This window comes from Oryzias latipes, chromosome 20, assembly GCF_002234675.1.
Source record: "Oryzias latipes chromosome 20, ASM223467v1".
Lineage (NCBI taxonomy): Eukaryota > Metazoa > Chordata > Actinopteri > Beloniformes > Adrianichthyidae > Oryzias > Oryzias latipes.
In genome coordinates, this window is record NC_019878.2 from 13,238,662 (window position 1) to 13,255,562 (window position 16,901).

At 40.1% G+C, this 16,901-nt stretch overlaps 2 protein-coding genes across 5 annotated transcripts in view; one reads left to right on the top strand and one right to left on the bottom strand.

Annotated features, from left to right (window-relative positions):
• On the top strand, positions 1-12,234 carry zc2hc1a (zinc finger C2HC-type containing 1A). 2 transcript variants are annotated; one of them, XM_004080980.4, is made up of 10 exons: positions 1-114; positions 723-796; positions 1,919-2,035; positions 2,802-2,828; positions 4,002-4,143; positions 4,263-4,405; positions 8,548-8,653; positions 10,298-10,373; positions 10,721-10,819; positions 10,988-12,234. In XM_004080980.4, exons 1-10 carry the CDS (start codon positions 99-101, stop codon positions 11,124-11,126), a joined length of 939 nt encoding a protein of 312 aa, XP_004081028.1. In that variant the 5' UTR covers positions 1-98; the 3' UTR covers positions 11,127-12,234. The 2 variants fall into 2 exon arrangements, with proteins under 2 accessions (XP_004081028.1, XP_011487127.1); XM_011488825.3 differs by lacking the exon at positions 2,802-2,828.
• The window catches only part of LOC105356670, a 7,082-nt gene continuing 2,174 nt past the window's right edge, over positions 11,994-16,901 (bottom strand). The window contains exons 3-5 of one of the 3 annotated variants that reach the window (XM_020712704.2): positions 15,869-15,958; positions 14,181-14,303; positions 11,994-13,495 (exon numbers count right to left, since the gene is read on the bottom strand). In XM_020712704.2, coding sequence (XP_020568363.1) covers positions 13,430-13,495; positions 14,181-14,303; positions 15,869-15,958 — 279 coding nt within the window. In that variant the 3' untranslated portion in view covers positions 11,994-13,429. Of the gene's footprint in view, positions 13,501-14,180; positions 14,304-15,868; positions 15,959-16,901 lie in introns of all 3 variants that reach the window. The other 2 variants (XM_023949942.1, XM_011488822.3) reach the window with 2 other exon arrangements.

Sequence of the window (16,901 nt, forward strand, 5' to 3'; positions counted from 1 at the left end):
GCGAAACCGGAAGTAATTTGGAGCGATTCCTCTTGTTCCTCCCGGCTACAATTTGCTCGTGGAAATAACAGTAGCATCAAACAAGGGATAACCTAAGGATGGAAGAATTTGAAGGTAATCTCAGTCCAGTGCTTTATTTTAAATGGATTTTTTGGTGCATTCAAACTTGAATCGTCGCAGTTTTAAACCTCGAAGAGGTTGTGTTTTAATGCAAAGCCGTTTCCCATAGGGAGCTCTTTTTTGTTTGGGATTTAGCCAAAGTAATGCTAGGTAACGTTGGAGCTAAAGATGAGGCTAGCTGTCTGGCTGCATGGGTGTGATTCCTTGAGGGAGCGGCTGTCTAATGTTAGCATAAAAAGACATTAACTGGGTGTTAACTGACGAACCTGGTAGGGAAATAAGCTAAATTAAATGTTGTAGATACTCGCAGGGGTGCAATTATGTACTTGTATACGTTTAGAGACATTTTTATGCCAGTTATTTATATTTACATTATTATTATAGCATTATTTTATTTTTGTGATTTTCTGACATATTGTTGTTAGTCTAATATTGCGAAAATTGATCTTAACAACGCACCCCATGCACAGAAATGTATAGAAAATGTAGCCTTAGAAACTTATTTAACACATCATTTACTATTAGTCAGTCAAAATAAGGATTTGATCTATTTCTATCCACATTTGACTGTTTTCCTAAATAATCTTTATTTTTTTCTGCAGATGCTGAAGCTCCTCCTGTGGGTGAACTGGTCCAATGTAATACTTGCAAAAGATGCTTCTTCCCGAAAGTTCTGGTAAAGAAAAACTAATATCATGTCATCTGTGTTGTGCAGTGTACTATCTTTTGCTGTAATGCATCACATATCACTTGTTATTGTTCAAAAGTATCCCCTTGTAATCGCATTGTTTAAATTCATTCCAATACCTGCTGAAATCAAAACAATATGAGGAAGTAGAAATTATTTTTTTAACAAGTATATTGTTTTTGGTGAAAGCCCAGAAAGCTCAATTGGATTATGCTCAGTTTTTATGAGTTTATCGGATAAAATGCAAATACAGCAGCACAATGAGAAACAGACCAATTAGAGAAGTAGAGGCTTGTTTGACTTAAAAAAAAGAACACACACAAAAAAAGAGAGATAAAACCTTCAAAATAAAATCATTTTGATTTGATCTCACTTTTTTTTTTTTACAAGAACAGGACAAAGTGATACTGGCTCTTTAAAAAAAAAAACAGTACAAGAACATAAAAATGAATAGACTTTGTTTTATTTTGACCAAAACTACTGGACAAGTAAAAAGTAAAATATTACATAAAAAGATAAGTAATTACTTAAACTACTGCATTAGCACACACATCAACATTTTATTGTAATAAAAACTCCCAACACTACATCTCAAACACTCCTAAGACTTGTAGAAGTGAGAAAAATACTCATTTGGATATTAGCGAAGGTAAACCCCGTTATTCTACTTGGGGTAATTAAACACATTTAAAATATTTGTTTCTTCTTTTTATTGCAGTATCACTTAAAATTTATTATTTATGGGCATTATAACTGTTTACGGAAGTTCAGTATTGATCTTAGATCCCAAGCATGTTTGTAAGAACATAGCGCTAATATCTAGTCAACTAAAGATTAATATGCAAAAACTTATAAAAGGGGCTTCAGAGCACTTTTCACATTAATTTCAATTATTAATTTTGAGTTTTACAATTCAATTTACAGTAATAATTTGAATGAATACACATTACCGATGCTATAACAAAAATATGGTTTTATGTAAAAGAAAAGCCACAAAAAAATCCTGAGACTTTGATTGGTTGAACTGTTTTTTATGATAAAAGTCAGTCAAATATATAATGATGGTTGACATATGTTGTTGTTTTTGGACCTGCTTTTCCTTTCCAACAGGAAAAACATGCAAAAATCTGCCAAAAGACAGCAACTAAAAGGAGGAAGGTTTTTGATTCCAGTAGACAGAGGGCAGAGGGTACAGACATCCCCGTACTCAAGCCTATCAAACCAAAGGTAAGCGGTCAGCCCGATCAAGTTACGGAAATCCTACCAATGACAGGATTTAGCTTGAAATATCCAGAATTTGATCCCCTTAAATAAAACTGTATCATGTTTTTTCTTTTGCTTAAAAATATCAACTTCCGCAGTGATTTCTATAATTGTGGATGCAACTTTTGGGAGGCCGGTGACCTTCTTTCCATTTCACATCTTTTAAGGTTGATCCTCTTATTTTATTTTTTTAAATTAATTTCAAAGACTTTTTCCTAGTAGAAAATTTCACTAAATAAATGTTTTTTTTTTAAAATAAATATATATATATGTTCTTTTAAGCAGACATTTCTTTTTATTTTTCACACTTTTGACACATTGCTTCTATAAACTTCAAATAGAGCTTCTTTTTATGTTACAAAAATGTATAAAATGTCCAATTAAGACATCTGCTAATCATAATCATATTTTAATATTCTATGTCTTTTAGACAGCATTAAAACATTTTTTCTATAAAGTATTTTTTCAGATTTTTGCCTTTTATCTTTAACAAAAAAACCCAAAAAAAACTCAATGTTTGTTTTTCCAGCCAGAAGCTACAAGAAAATAAAAGTTTTAGCAAACTTGACTGAACAACAGCAATAAATCATCTGTTGGAAGATTCCGAGTAATGATCCTCCTTTTTGTCATCACCTCCTATATGAATATTTGCTGTTCCTGAGTAGCCATACAGTGTTTTATGGTAACAGCACCTTTTTGTAAAATGTACATTATTTCAATTGTATTTCAGTCACAAAGCTCAGCTGGCTGTCAGAAAGTAAGTAGATTTAGTCTATTTTTTTTTCTTCTGCCTGTCATCCACACACTGTACTTTTTTCTTTTTGCCAATATAACAGCTTTCTACTTTCTTTTCTGAAAAACCCGATTCCTCCTTTCAGTTATTATGACACCGCTGTTTGTGACTTTGACAGCTATAAGAAATAAAATCTGAAAAGCAGTATTTTTAAAGACTTCAACTGTGAAGAAGGGATTTGAAAGTCAGCTAAGCTGACCGCTAAGACGGAATATTATAATATAATATATAGGCCTGCACAATATACCGCAAATTTATCGTTATCGCAATATCCAGCTCTGCAATATGCATATCGCAAAAGACGGCGAATATCGCAATAAATCGCAAACCCAAAATGTGTTAAAACAATCTTCTAGCAGCTTGAAGCATTTAACGAATCAAATAAATCCCTTTATGCTTTGACCAATCAGATGGACGCCTTGCCATTGTTGACCAATCAGATGGAGGCCTATTATGTTAACCCTGGTCCTGAAGAGTCTCAACCCTGCCTGTTTTCCAGCTCTCCTTAACCAGCTTGCTGTTGATTGGCTGACTCAATTGATTTCACATCCTGATTGACTGAACACACCTGATTTTGGTTATCATTATCGAGCAGTCTAGGGAGAATTGGAAAACAGACAGGGTTGAGGCTCTTGAGGACCAGGGTTAGCCACCCTGACGTTTGTCCCCCATGTCGATGAGGGTCATTTGGAGTATAATTTTTAAACTGTTGCAATGAAATGGGAATGATGTTTTTGTTTATTTTTCTATTTGTTTATTTACCGAAAATTTATCGTTATCGCAATATTGATCACTAATATCGCATATCGCAAGTTTTCCTCATATCGTGCAGCCCTAATAATATAATATATCTGCTTTATGTAAAACTCAGCTGTCCCCACTGATGGTGGGAGAGTTTAGATCTGTTATAGCTTTCGCTTGGAGGCAAAACCACCTCATTAAGTGCAACAAGCGTCCCGTTTATGGAAATTCCCTCGCGGATATATGAGAGTCTAGTCTTTAGCTTGAAATGTTAGCATTCAATCTGGCACTGGGCCACTCGGGTTGTGTTTAGTCACTGTCAGGGTCGTTGGAGTTGCCGACTGTATGAAAACAGACTTTGTCAGCAGAATCTGCTGTGGCATGTTGTCCTACCAGGCAGAGCCACCGAAGAAGCCGTCCAACTGGCGCAAGAAGCACGAGGACTTCATCGCCACCATTCGGGCTGCCAAGTCACTCACTCAAGTCATGAAAGAGGGGGGGCCCTTACCCCCACCTCCCCCCCCTTCGTATGACCCAGGTAGGAGATGCTTTTGGGGATAGTTTCTAACAATTTTCAATTTCACTTCTCCATTAGAATTAGATATTTTTTCTGCTTGTGCTGCAAACCTTTTAAATGAAATATTTCTTCCTCTCTAGATTACATCCAGTGCCCATACTGTCAGCGGAGGTTCAATGAGAGTGCTGCCGACAGACACATTAAATTCTGTCAGGAACAAGCTGCCCGGATACCCACCAAAGGCAAGTTAGGCGATCCCAAGAAGACGCCGGGTCGCACACAGGTAAAGAATGTGACTGTCTGCAGAAAAACATTGACTTTGGGCTTTTAAAAAAAAAAAAAAAAAGTCTGCACCTGTACTTTACTGAGATCCATCCATTCATCCATCCATCCATCTATCCAATCCCCAATCCAGCTACGGTTGGATGAAGGTCGCCAGTCTGCTTAAGGGCCACACACTAGCCCTGCACAATAAATCGGAAATGTATCGTCGCGATATCAAGCTGTGCAATACGAATATCGGAAAAGACGGCGAAAACAATAAAATAAATACAATTTACGACAATTAATGGTAAATGTGCTAAAACAATCTTATGGCAGGTTGAAGTCTTTCACGAATCAAATATATCAGTTTATGCATTTGACCATTCGGATAGAGCTCTTTTATGTTAGATCTTCATCTCCTATGTAGACGAAGGTCATTAAGAGTATACTTTTTTAAACTCCATCCATCCATCCATCTTCCTCCGCTTATCCGGGACCGGGTCGCGGGGGCAGCAGACTGAGCAGAGATGCCCAGACTTCCCTCACCCCAGCCACTTCCTCCAGCTCCTCTGGGGGGACCCCGAGACGTTCCCAGGCCAGCCGAGAGACGTAGTCTCTCCAGCGTGTCCTGGGTCTTCCCCGGGGCCTCCGCCCAGTGGGACATGCCCGGAACACCTCTCCAGGGAGGCGTCCAGGAGGCATCCGAACTAGATGCCCGAGCCACCTCAACTGGCTCCTTTCGATGTGGAGGAGAAGCGGTTCTACTCCGAGCTCTCCGCGGGTGACCGAGCTTCTCACCCTATGTCTAAGGGAGCGCCCAGCCACCCTGCGGAGGAAGCTCATTTCAGCCGCTTGTATTCGGGACCTCGTTCTTTCGGTCATGACCCATAGCTCATGACCATAGGTGAGTACTGGAACGTAGATCGACCGGTAAATTGAGAGCTTTGCTTTTCGGCTCAGCTCTCTCTTCACCACGACGGACCGATAGAGCGACCGCATAACTACGGACGCTGCTCCGATCCGCCTGTCAATCTCACGCTCCGATCTTCCCTCACTCGTGAACAAGACCCCAAGGTATTTAAACTCCTCCACCTGGGGCAAGGACACCCCACCGACCGAGAGATGGCAAACTACCTTTCTCCGGTCAAGGACCATGGCCTCAGATTTAGCGGTGCTGACCCTCATCCCAGCCGCTTCACACTCGGCCGCAAACCGCCCCAATGCACGCTGGAGGTCCCGGTTCGATGAAGCCAACAGGACAACATCATCTGCAAAAAGCAGAGAGGAAATCCTGTGGTCCCCTAACCAGATCCCTTCCGGCCCCTGGCTGCGCCTAGAAATTCTGTCCATAAAAACTATGAACAGAACCGGTGATAGAGGGCAGCCCTGCCGGAGTCCAACGTGGACCGGGAACAGGTCTGACTTACTGCCGGCTATGCGGACCAAGCTCCTACTCCGGTCATACAGAGACCGGACAGCCCTCAGTAAGGCTCCCCGGACCCCATACTCCCAGAGCACCCCCCACAGGATGCCACGGGGGACGCGGTCGAACGCCTTCTCCAAATCCACAAAACACATATGGACTGGATGGGCGAACTCCCACAAACCCTCCAGCACCCTAGATAGGGTGTAGAGCTGGTCCACTGTTCCACTGTTCCACACAGCTTTTTTAAACTGTTGCAATGAAATGGGAAGGTTGTTTTTGCTATTTGTAGATCGTATATCGCAACTTTTCCTCATATCGTGCAGCCCTACCATACACTCTCGTGCACATTCACACCTCGGGCAGGGCGGTCGGGCCAGGGCCTTCAATGCCAAACATATTATGGTTCCTCCATGCAAAGCATAAATCCAATGATTAGGAACTCTCCAGAGACCCTGAAATTGGAAAGGTCTGCCTGGAAAGACTCATCTAAAATCACTCTTTGATTTACATTGCTGGAATGAAAGGATTCAGCCATTCATTCATCTTCTTCCATTTATTTCCTTTCGGGGTCACGGGGCTGCTGGAGCCTATCCCGGCCACTTGTGGGCGAAGGCAGGGGGCATCCTGGAATGAAATGATGTGACCTAAAAAGAGGTGACAATACCAGACATGCAGGGGGCCGTCAACAGCAAGCTCCTCCCTTTTCTGGCTGCCTTACAAAATACTTCTAATAGTAAACTGTCAATGATTGCCAATCAAAAGTAAAACAATTAAAGCTCTGACAGACTATCAAGCCACACCTTTTTTTAACCCCTGTACCAGGTGAGTTGGAATTATTCACTTGGCTTCAAAGTAAGTCAATGAAAGGCGGGAGGAACTTGCATCACTCGTGTGTTGTCACATGGTCTGCATCGTGAAAATGAAACAACACATAGGGTTTCTTGAGCTGCTAAAGAGGCTGTCCAGTGCATTTAGATGAACACTTTGGAGAGGAGTAAAAGAGAAGAATCATCTTCAGGGAGAAGCTGTAGTCAGGAAAGACATGTTGAAATGACCCTTGAGCAACAGAAAACGGGTCATGTGACAGGATAAGTTTTCTGTTCCTAGGTAAAGCCTTTATTTAGATAAGAGGAGCAGATTAAATAATGCACCCAATATGCCATGCTCCTGCAGGGCAGTCTGTACTTCCTTTTCACTATTCGTCCCTCTCTTTTCGTGATTTGATGCAGCACTTTCCTGAAGAAAGAACCAAAACTTGAAGAACTTTAAGGTAAAGTAGCTGCCAGTTTAAGAAAAAAATTGCAGTATGTAAAGTTGACCAACTGAGGGCACTATTTCTACAGTTTGCTCATCAAAGCTTTTTTATTGTTGATTTTTGTTCTTCACATTTTGACCAACACTTTATTTTGAGATGTTTTTGCATCAACTGATCATAAAAAGTCAACACATGGGATCATCTGTGGAGCAGGTTTCTACAGAAATACCTAAACATTTTCCATGATGAAAACAAAAACAGTTGCTCGTCAATCATAAGACATTTGGCTACACTATAGTCACTTGAGTCGTTGCATTAGAAACGTGACCTGTAAACTTACATGACTTTAGCAGTTAACGAATTATTGAAAGCTCCACCCAGGGCCACATATGAATAATGACACAGACATGCTGCAATGCAAGATCAAGTGTTTTTCTTTGAACAAGAAAGAAACCGGCGTCTTGTTACAACCAGAGCAGGAGTTTGTGTTGCCGGCAGCAAGTTGAACTTGTTTCCAGTGCATGTTTGTTGTTTTTTTTTTCTTCTACCCTTTGTCACCAATTCTGTTCATATTTTTTAAGGACAGAGTTTGTAAGAGCAGCCAGAGGCTGGAGTCCGGTTTGAGGACTGCAGAGTTTTATCTAGACTTTTTTTTTTTTTTTTTTTCGGATGATGCTGTTCTGTCGGCTTCTTTGGACCAGTACTTTCAGGTTTTCAGTAAAACGTGAAGATACAGATTTCCTGTCTCAAATGGAGGAGTATACATAACTTGAAGTCTTGTTCATGAGGAAGGAAGGAGCGGTTGCAGTAATGCGACAACTGAACCGATCCAATGTACCGTAGTGAAGAAGGAACTGAGCCTATAGGAAAAGTTCTTGATCGATGCCTCTAACCCCAACTATTATCATGGTAAGGATAACACAAGCGACGGAAATGAGTTTCCTTAGAGACAGGTTGAGGAGCTCAGGCATTTTGGAGAACTTGGAATGGAGCCGCTGCCCCTCCACAATGAGAGAGGCTAGTTGAGGTGGCTTGGGAATTTCTTTTAGATCACTCCTGGAGGCTTTCCTAGGGAGGCTTTCAGGGCATGTCAACCAGACGCGCTTAAGAGACTACATGTCTCAGGTGGCCTTTGAGTGCTTTGGGGTTCCCCTTTGCAGAACTGGAGAAAGCATTTCTTCTCTGTATACATGTTAGTCATCTAGAAACAATTAGAATTTAGTTTTTTACTGTAGAGAAAAAGCAAAATTAAAGGTTAGAGAACCCACTTGAAAGGTGGCATTATCGCTTCACCAATAAAAAACGCTTTCTTTTTAGATAAAAACTTCACTTCTTAAACCCGTACCCCCAGTTTCCTCCTCCTTATGTCTGCAATGCTTGCATTTTACTTCAATATTTTTGGTTATTACATAAATCAAGTTGGTAACCACAATAAATCTGTTCTTTCACACATCTGTGTTTGTTAAATGTCGTTTGTCAGTACAAGCCTCCTGCTTCTGTAAAGAAGACCAACCCGTCTCCGGCGTCCTCCATTCCTTCAGCCACTTCTCGTTTACCCCAGAGGTCAGGCCTTGGACAGTCCACCGGTAAGACGGGACATATGTTATCATAATTTCACACTTAAAGCCCCACTCTGATCATCCTTTGATCTACAGTGTTCCCCTCGTGTTCCATTATTTGCAGGTTCACTTATTCACAGACTTTATTTTAGTCATGTGACCATGGTTCACAAAATCTCAGACACTTCAGTACGCTTGTATAAAACTTTAGCGTCAGAGGAAAGTGCTGCGGGAATTTCTGAGGGGCGGAGATTCAATACTATTACCGGTATGAAGCCCAGCGGGACAACTATTGTTGTAATTTTAGGCAATGTAAATTAAATGGAATTGATGAGGAGTGAGTGAAGAACGGATACACATTGTAAGCACTTTGAGCTTCTGGAAAAGCACAGAAAAATTCAATCTATTATTATTATTCTTATCCATTTGTCCACATTCTCCTTCTAGCTTACAGCCCCTGCAACAAAAATGGCGAGCAACATCGTAGCTATCCAGCCAGACAGTTTTGAGCCAGATACCAACTTGGACGAGGAAAACGACGACGTTTCATTTTTCCAAGTTTGTACTTAACAAGTACAAGATTTTTCCAATTAACATTTTAACAACAATTTGATGAAAGAAATTCTCAGAAGTGCAATTTTAAGATGAATTTTCTTTACATATGTCCTCCTTTGTGCCACAAGAACACATTAAAAAGACCAAAGACTTTCATCTGAGCGGGACATAAAAGATTTTTCTTTTGTTTGGAACAGATTTGCAGATTTTCAGGAAAAATATACTGAAAAATATACTGATACATTTAAAAAAAAAACAAAAAAAACAATAAATTGTCTATCCTGTCCCGTCTTTGAGGGCTGCAGCTTCTCACACGTCTCACAGTTTGCGCAGCTGCGCTGTGTCCTGCGCGTCTGTTTCTCATCCAGTAATTATCAAAAAGCACTTTTCTACGTTTTCTGCTGCAGCTATGCATATATCTGCGTTACCTTGTCACCAGTACAGAGTTCCCTTGTTTATTGCAGGAGTTACGTTCTAAAAATAACCCGTAATCGGTGAAATCCACAGAGTCTGATTACAGACGTTTTATGGCAGTAAAACTCCTCACTGCCTAAATACACTTTTCTCACACAGACATGAACATTTTCACCCTTTTCTCTCTTGTTTAAATTCTTAAACCTTCATAGAAATGAGGTCCGGGATCTTAGAATGCAAACAAAGATCTGACCGATCAAAGATTTCTGATCTGTAGAGTTTCGCGTTTCTGTACAGGAGACACGCCACGGAGGAGATTGATTGACAGGGTCTCCAGCCAATCAGGACACAGAGCAGGGTGCACTGTTCAAAAAAAGGCATCATGATCGCTTTAAAAGAATGAGCTAAACCGGGAAAGATGAACTGCGACGTAGAAAGTGAAGACTGTCTTCTGTTCTGTTTGACAGAGATTTTAAGAGGGTTTCAGATCGGGACAAAGACTGCAGAAGGGGGGAATAAGACGTCACGTCTTGATCGTGTGGCCAGATTAAAAAAACAAACAAAAAAACATGGGTCTCTGATTGATATTGTTCAGTGGGCTGGACAAAACATGCAGCCACATCCAGCCCGCGGGCTTCAGTTTGCCCACCCCGGTCCTTTACATTACTGATATTCTTCTTCTTTCCACGTGTTTCTTTTAAGGAATCCCTTCAAATAAAGCCCCTTCAGCAGGTTCAGTCCAGAGTAATACCTCCGGCATCACAAGTCCTCCATCAGGGTGAGAAAATACCAAATGTGTTTGATCTCAGCAACCTTAACCCATGCATGATATCTAATTTGACCTTTGTTTTTTTTCTGCTGTGATTCCACTGTAAATAATTGCATGTTTAAAAACAGTCAGATTATTTTTGACTCAATGAACTAAAAAAATTTAAATCCCCAGGTTTTTCTTTTATCTCCTTATTACAAAAGGAAAAGCCTTGACTAGCAAATGTCTAAAAAAAGGGTTGAAACGTCCTAAATCTGTTTCTGACCTACATTGTGAACCTACTATCCGTGATTGTGACAGTGACCTACATTTGGCCTGTCCTTGTGTCTGCTTGGTGTTGTTTTGCTCTCTATCAGTGTGGGAAACAAGACCCGTGCACCGAACTACGGATCCGCGAGGAACTTCCAGCCGGGAGCAGGAGTCAACAGGAAGAAGGCTGATTCTTTCATGTCAAGGTAAAACAACATCTCACAAAAGATCCAGTACAATTTGAACTCTATTATACCTACCACTCTTTTTTTTATATATACTTCTACAGTGTTTACATGTTAACATGTTGTAGAAAAATGTATACCAACGTTATCATTTTGGATCTTAGTTCCGCATTTTTGTCAAACTCCCAGGAATGACGTGGATGGCACAAATGAAGTTGGCAATGGCGGAATGAAGAGCAAGTTCTGTCACGCCTGTGGGACCAAATACCCCGTTGAATCTGCAAAGTTCTGCTGCGAGTGTGGGGTGAGGAGGATGTGTATCGGATGAGCGCACGGGGAAGCTGGGATGCGCCGGTTCTACAGTTACAGAGCAGATCACTCCACCAAACTGATGAGGGTTGAAGGAAAAAACAAACTCTATCCTTTCTGTTTTTATTTCTCCACTTATTAAATATATAAATATATTTGCCAGTTGAGCAGTGCTGAGTTTTGACATGAGCAGCAAAGTCTAAAGCTGTCAAAAATTTAAGATAATACTCAATCACTTCCACAAGCTATTCAAGATGAATTGAGCTCATGAAGTTTGTGCACAATGGTTACCAAGGTTTCTTTTGCTAGCAACAGGGCTGGAAATGACTGAAACTCAAAGATGTAGTGTATATATGAACTTAGGAATAAGCAAATAGTAACTAAATATTGTTTAAGTGGGATGATTAGTCCTTTCTGGAGCTTAAGAGGAGAGAGGAGCGGACAGTTAGGTTGTTGAACAGTCAAGAAATGTAAGATGGGTGTAACTTCCTCAATGATTTGACCTTAATCTGAATGCTGTCACTGATCCTGTTGACTTTCTTGAACAATGCATTCTCACTAAAGTGCAATATAATTGACTACTGAACAAGCAATGTTTTTCAAAAGGAAATGGAATGCATTTTCTTTGTTTTTGTCTCACCAACTTGTTCTGACAGTAAATAATTCCTTAGAGAGGTAACGATCGTGCTCTCAGTGCTCCCGTTGTCATCTGTTATCACAGACTAAATTCAAAGGACTCTTGTTGTCAAATGTAGCCTTTGTTTTGTTTTATACAATGAACTATTTATTTTCCTGTTCCATTTCATTTTAACTGACTGAACGACTGCCTATTTTCTTACATTTTGATTTGACATCTTACAGAACCAAATGGGTGAGTGTGATTTTGACACGCTTTTCTTGAAATAATAATCGATGAAGTCTGAGCTTAATGCATTACTGTTTGTAGGAGTCTGAAAGCAGGGCAACACTCCCAATCTGGTTTTGGTTGAAGTCTCTGCTTAATCCATGTAAGGGTTCTTAAAGAGGGTTGACTATGAAAATTCTCTCCTGAGGGAACGTCATAAATCTTGAAGTCGTCCGAACGTTGGCCGAGATTTGAATACGTTTTTTGTTTTTGTTTTTTTTAAATGACAATCTGAAAAAGAAAGTGTATTCGTTTGAACAGACTGGACTGATGTTTTCCCTTTTCAGATCACAACAGCCGTCATGCACTTAATGATATCCATATCCATCACCAATAAACTTCTGTGAAGAAACCTGTGTCGTAGAATTAACTTAACTCTGCACAGCATTAATTTCTCAGGTTTTTATAAATACATGCAGTGTTATAAACATTACTATCCTCTTAATTCTCGTATTTTAATTAGCGGGATAATAACGTGCGACAGAAGTAGAAAATAACCACAGCGCTTGAAGGGGTTTGCAGGAATGAAGTTGCATTTCTAGTGAACAAAAATCTGACCTTCAGAATAAAATACTTCCTTGATGCCTTTTTGTTTTCCCATGCTCCTACAAAGAATCCCATTAATCAGCATCAAAAAAATGTGACAGGATGAGCTCGGATGTCTTGCATATGCACAATAAGGTCTGTTCTGCAGACTCAGCCATCTGTGGCAGAATGAACTTTTAACATATCAATCACACACAAGAGTGACACGGAAGGAAGCACCGTAAGCTTGATACATGGTTTAAAATATCTGATTTTAGATAGCCATGATAACTGAAGTAAGTGAGGGTTAGTCAATCATTTGTATCTAAATTGCATTTGAGCACCTTCATAGTTTTAGGTCTAAGTGCATGCAAACAACAGCATATTCACGACATTTCTTTATAAAAAAAAGTACTGGTATATATATATTTTAGCTTTCAAAAATATGCATTCAAATAAACTACCATCTCAATGTTTTTTTATATCATCCACCCTCTGCAGATGTTGTCCTTGAGGCTTTTTCATGGTAGCACTCAAGAGTGCACGTCCGATCCATAGCAAGGAGTGCAAAAGTCATTTCTCTTCCATTTGGCTTTATTGCTTCTTATTGTCCAGCTTGGAAGCTTGTCAGTAGGGTCACATAACACCTAAAACAGCTGCAGGAAAGATATGCAGGTACTTGACGGGAAAGCTTAAACGAAACCAAAGCTTCTTTCTTGCGTAATCCAAGCAAGGCCTGCACTGTACTGAAGCACGGAGTTGTGTTTTTTTTTCCTTTCCCTTCTCCTTCATGCCATGCTTGAGCTCAGTTTCAGGTATCCATTGACAAACTGTTGAGTATCTCATAGCACTGTGTCATATTCTGTAGGATTGCCATGGCCCTGCAGCGTTTTCTATTCATTTTTCTCCCGCTCATCCGTCTTGTCCTTTTCTTCTTCCCTTGGTTTGTAATATGTTGTCTATCCTTGAAAATGAACAGATATTTGTTATTAGTATTACATTTGCACACGTCAACTCTGTATATAATATAAATTGCATCGTGAAAAAGGCCCTTTAAGGTCAATTATGTGTTGTGTGAAAGGCCTATTCGGCTCTGTTTGTTTGATGTGGCTCATAATGAGGTCTAAGGTTAGCTCTGATGAATGACTCAGCTTTTAGCTATGAGTCTGATTTATTAATTCCCTTTCTGATTTTACTCAAATATAAGAGAACTGTGTTTGCGGAGAAGCTGCAACGGTTTCCAGTGATGTCATCCAGAACATTTTGGGGGGAAAAACATTTAAAATTTGTTTACTGCATGTAAGGAAACCACATTTACTTTCATTTATGGTAACAGTGAGCTTTACCCAGCAAAAGCACATTTTTCGCTCTGTCAAAAGCTCCTGGTAACACACACACAAACCCCAAACAAACAGGTTGACAATTGAAAACACTGGCAGCACCATGGGTGTTGCTGGAGCACTGGCTGTGTCAGTGAGTCACCCACTACTCGACAGAAGGAAGTTACAGTCTGCCAACATTCCTCTCCTAAAGTTGCACATTCAGAGAACCTGAAACAACTACTTTACTCTTTCCACACTGCAAACTTTCAAACATTCCGTGGTCGCTGTGTTGAGTGTGCCTCCACAGGTGCAGAAAACTCACCGGGCTCTTAGTAGGACATGGGCAGTCGATTGACCCTTGGATGGTTTTTGCCAGCAGGTTCGTCTGAGGAAGGTCTAAATTCTGAATTTTGCAGGCAAGTATGAGCAAGGTGTTCACACTGTTCTGCAGAATAAAGGTAAATGAGTCCTTTGGCAACACTTTAGGAATACTCTGTATGCCTTTATTGGCCACGGAAACTAGTATCTATATTGAAATGCAGTGACCTGAACACGGCTCATGCTGGTAATGGAACATCTGACAGTGCAGACAGTCGGTGCACCACACCTATGCACTGAAAGATGTTCAGAAGTTAAAGTCTCACTCCAATCCTCTTTTGATCAATTTTCAACGCGTTCCTAGAGCGTTTTATCTATGATTGTCGTTTTCAGCCATAATAATAATAATAAAAAAACTGTTGCCTGTTAGGACAGTTTTTGCAGAGCGGCAGGAGCAGAAACTTGCCTTTGAGTTTTGGGGTGGTGTAAGCCTGTCCTGTCTTCCCACTATCCGTCTGTTTACACTCTCTCCCACTAGCTTACATCCCCTCACACCCCCAACCTAACATTATCTGTGCAACAAAAATGGCGAGCAATATTAGAGCTATCCAGCTGTACAGTTTTGAGGCAGATGCCAGGTCAGATGAGGAAAACAAAGACGTACAAAAATTTATTTGTCTGCAACTTGATGCATCGGAATGGATCGGAGCAGGGAGCTTGTAGTCTGCCGATTTGTATATTTTACACCACAATTTCTCCAACGGCATTTTTTCGACTGCTACTGATTCACAATGATGTGAATCGAGAAATACTTAGAAAAGCATTTTTAAGCTTAATTTTCTTTTTATATATCCTCCATCGTAAGAAAAACGCAACACGAACATGTTAAAAACACCGAAACCATGATTTTGATTGGAGTGGGTCTTTAAGGCTATGCTGCAAAATACTATAAATACTATTTTTTTATGGTCACTGTATTTAAATAAATTATACATGCAATTGTCTCCATACTCTGTACAGTAAAAAAGAAGAGTTTGGAGATACTAAATGCTATCAGGAAACATTTGTGATTGACTGTACATGAGAACTGAACTGAGTGAGCGTGATGTTACCCATGAAAAACGGCCGACTCCTCAAGTCAACTCAGTCCCAAACCCGCCATGTCGGACCAGAAATTGTCAGTAAGCAGTGATTGGTTCAAGTCGCTCTGAGTCAACATTTCTATGGCAACTCTGGCCAATCAGGAATGAACTTAAAAGTGGGCTCAGGAGATTCTGCCAATCAAATGCTTCAAACGTTCAACGCAAGACTACATACCTTTTTCCACAATTTGCACTACAAAAAAAAAAGTAAAATGTAGGGTCAGCAAGAACATGTTTTTTTTTCAAACTGTAACAAAACAGGTAGACGGCTGCTTCCAACTGCAGCAGGTTTTATTAACTCAGCTAAAAGTCCGCAAAGCTAAATAATGGACAGGCAGGCAGAGGTCAATAACGAGCATCAGAGAAACAACAAGAATAGTCAGGATCCAGAGGAGATTCGGGGCAGGCAGCAGACAAATGGTGTCAAAGATGAAACAGGGTCAGGCAATCAGAAGATCAGGTCTGGATATACAACACTCAGTCCACTTCTCATATACAGTCAGTTGTTTAAGCATTAAATAAGTGCTGAGGCAAGAAAAAACATACTCACTGCTTCATTTGGGTTTGCTGTGCAGCCTGGTAGCTTTTTTTTCAGGGATAGGCAGGAGAAGTCTGACAACGAAGCGTTGATATCTTTTTTCTTAAATGAATCGAAGAATGACAATACTTAAAAATTATGATGTGGTAATTTTGTTCGTAACAAATCATAACTTTTGAATCAATAAACAGGAAAACACATAAAAGGTTATCAATCTGGTGGCACAGTGAAGGCTTTTGGTAACATTGTAGAAAAACACATAGAAAATAAAAGACCTAGAAAAGTTGCTACTGCTTTTATTGTCACACATATCGTAATTTCCACCATTAGGGGCAGCATCAGTGTGTGAATGGGACTGTGACTTCAAAGTGCTTTAGGCCTTAAACCAAGGTTGCAAACAGACTGTATAAAAATATACGCCATAACAAATCTAATTTGTACACTGTCTTTAACAGTTTTCTTTATTCTTTCTTTTATTAAGGGAAACGATTGATTTAGGGTCTTTGGCATACATTTTTTATGGACGTCGTCGTAATAAAATGTCTGCATTATCCTTCAAGGTTAACTTGAGCTTCCTGAGTGGGTTTTTTGGTATTGAGAGTTTTAATGTTTTCCTCCAAATGTGGCTCTGTAATAGACTAATGACCTACTCAGCTGCTGCCTAAAGCCAGCTTGGATTAAACTCCAGAAAGCCCAAATGATCTTGAAATGTTTGTGTCAGATAAATGCATCTAGACATTAAAGAAAAACACAATTATAAACAACAAACCACAACAAGAATCAAGTTTCTCATGCACGAGGGAGAGGAGCAAATGTGTTGGAAAAGGTCCACCACGTTTCTCTTCTCAAAGGTCTGCCCCTCCCTGTGCTGCTTTTATTAAGAACACAAGTGGGAGGTAACAATTCAAGACAAAAACAAAAAGTTCATTAGGGGGTGTCGTCAAATGACCAATTTGGTTGGATTCTAACTTCAAACAGTATCCCTTATCAGCTCAGGACAGTGTGTCGTAAACCCCTCATCCTGGGTGGGAGATGAGAAGCAGAT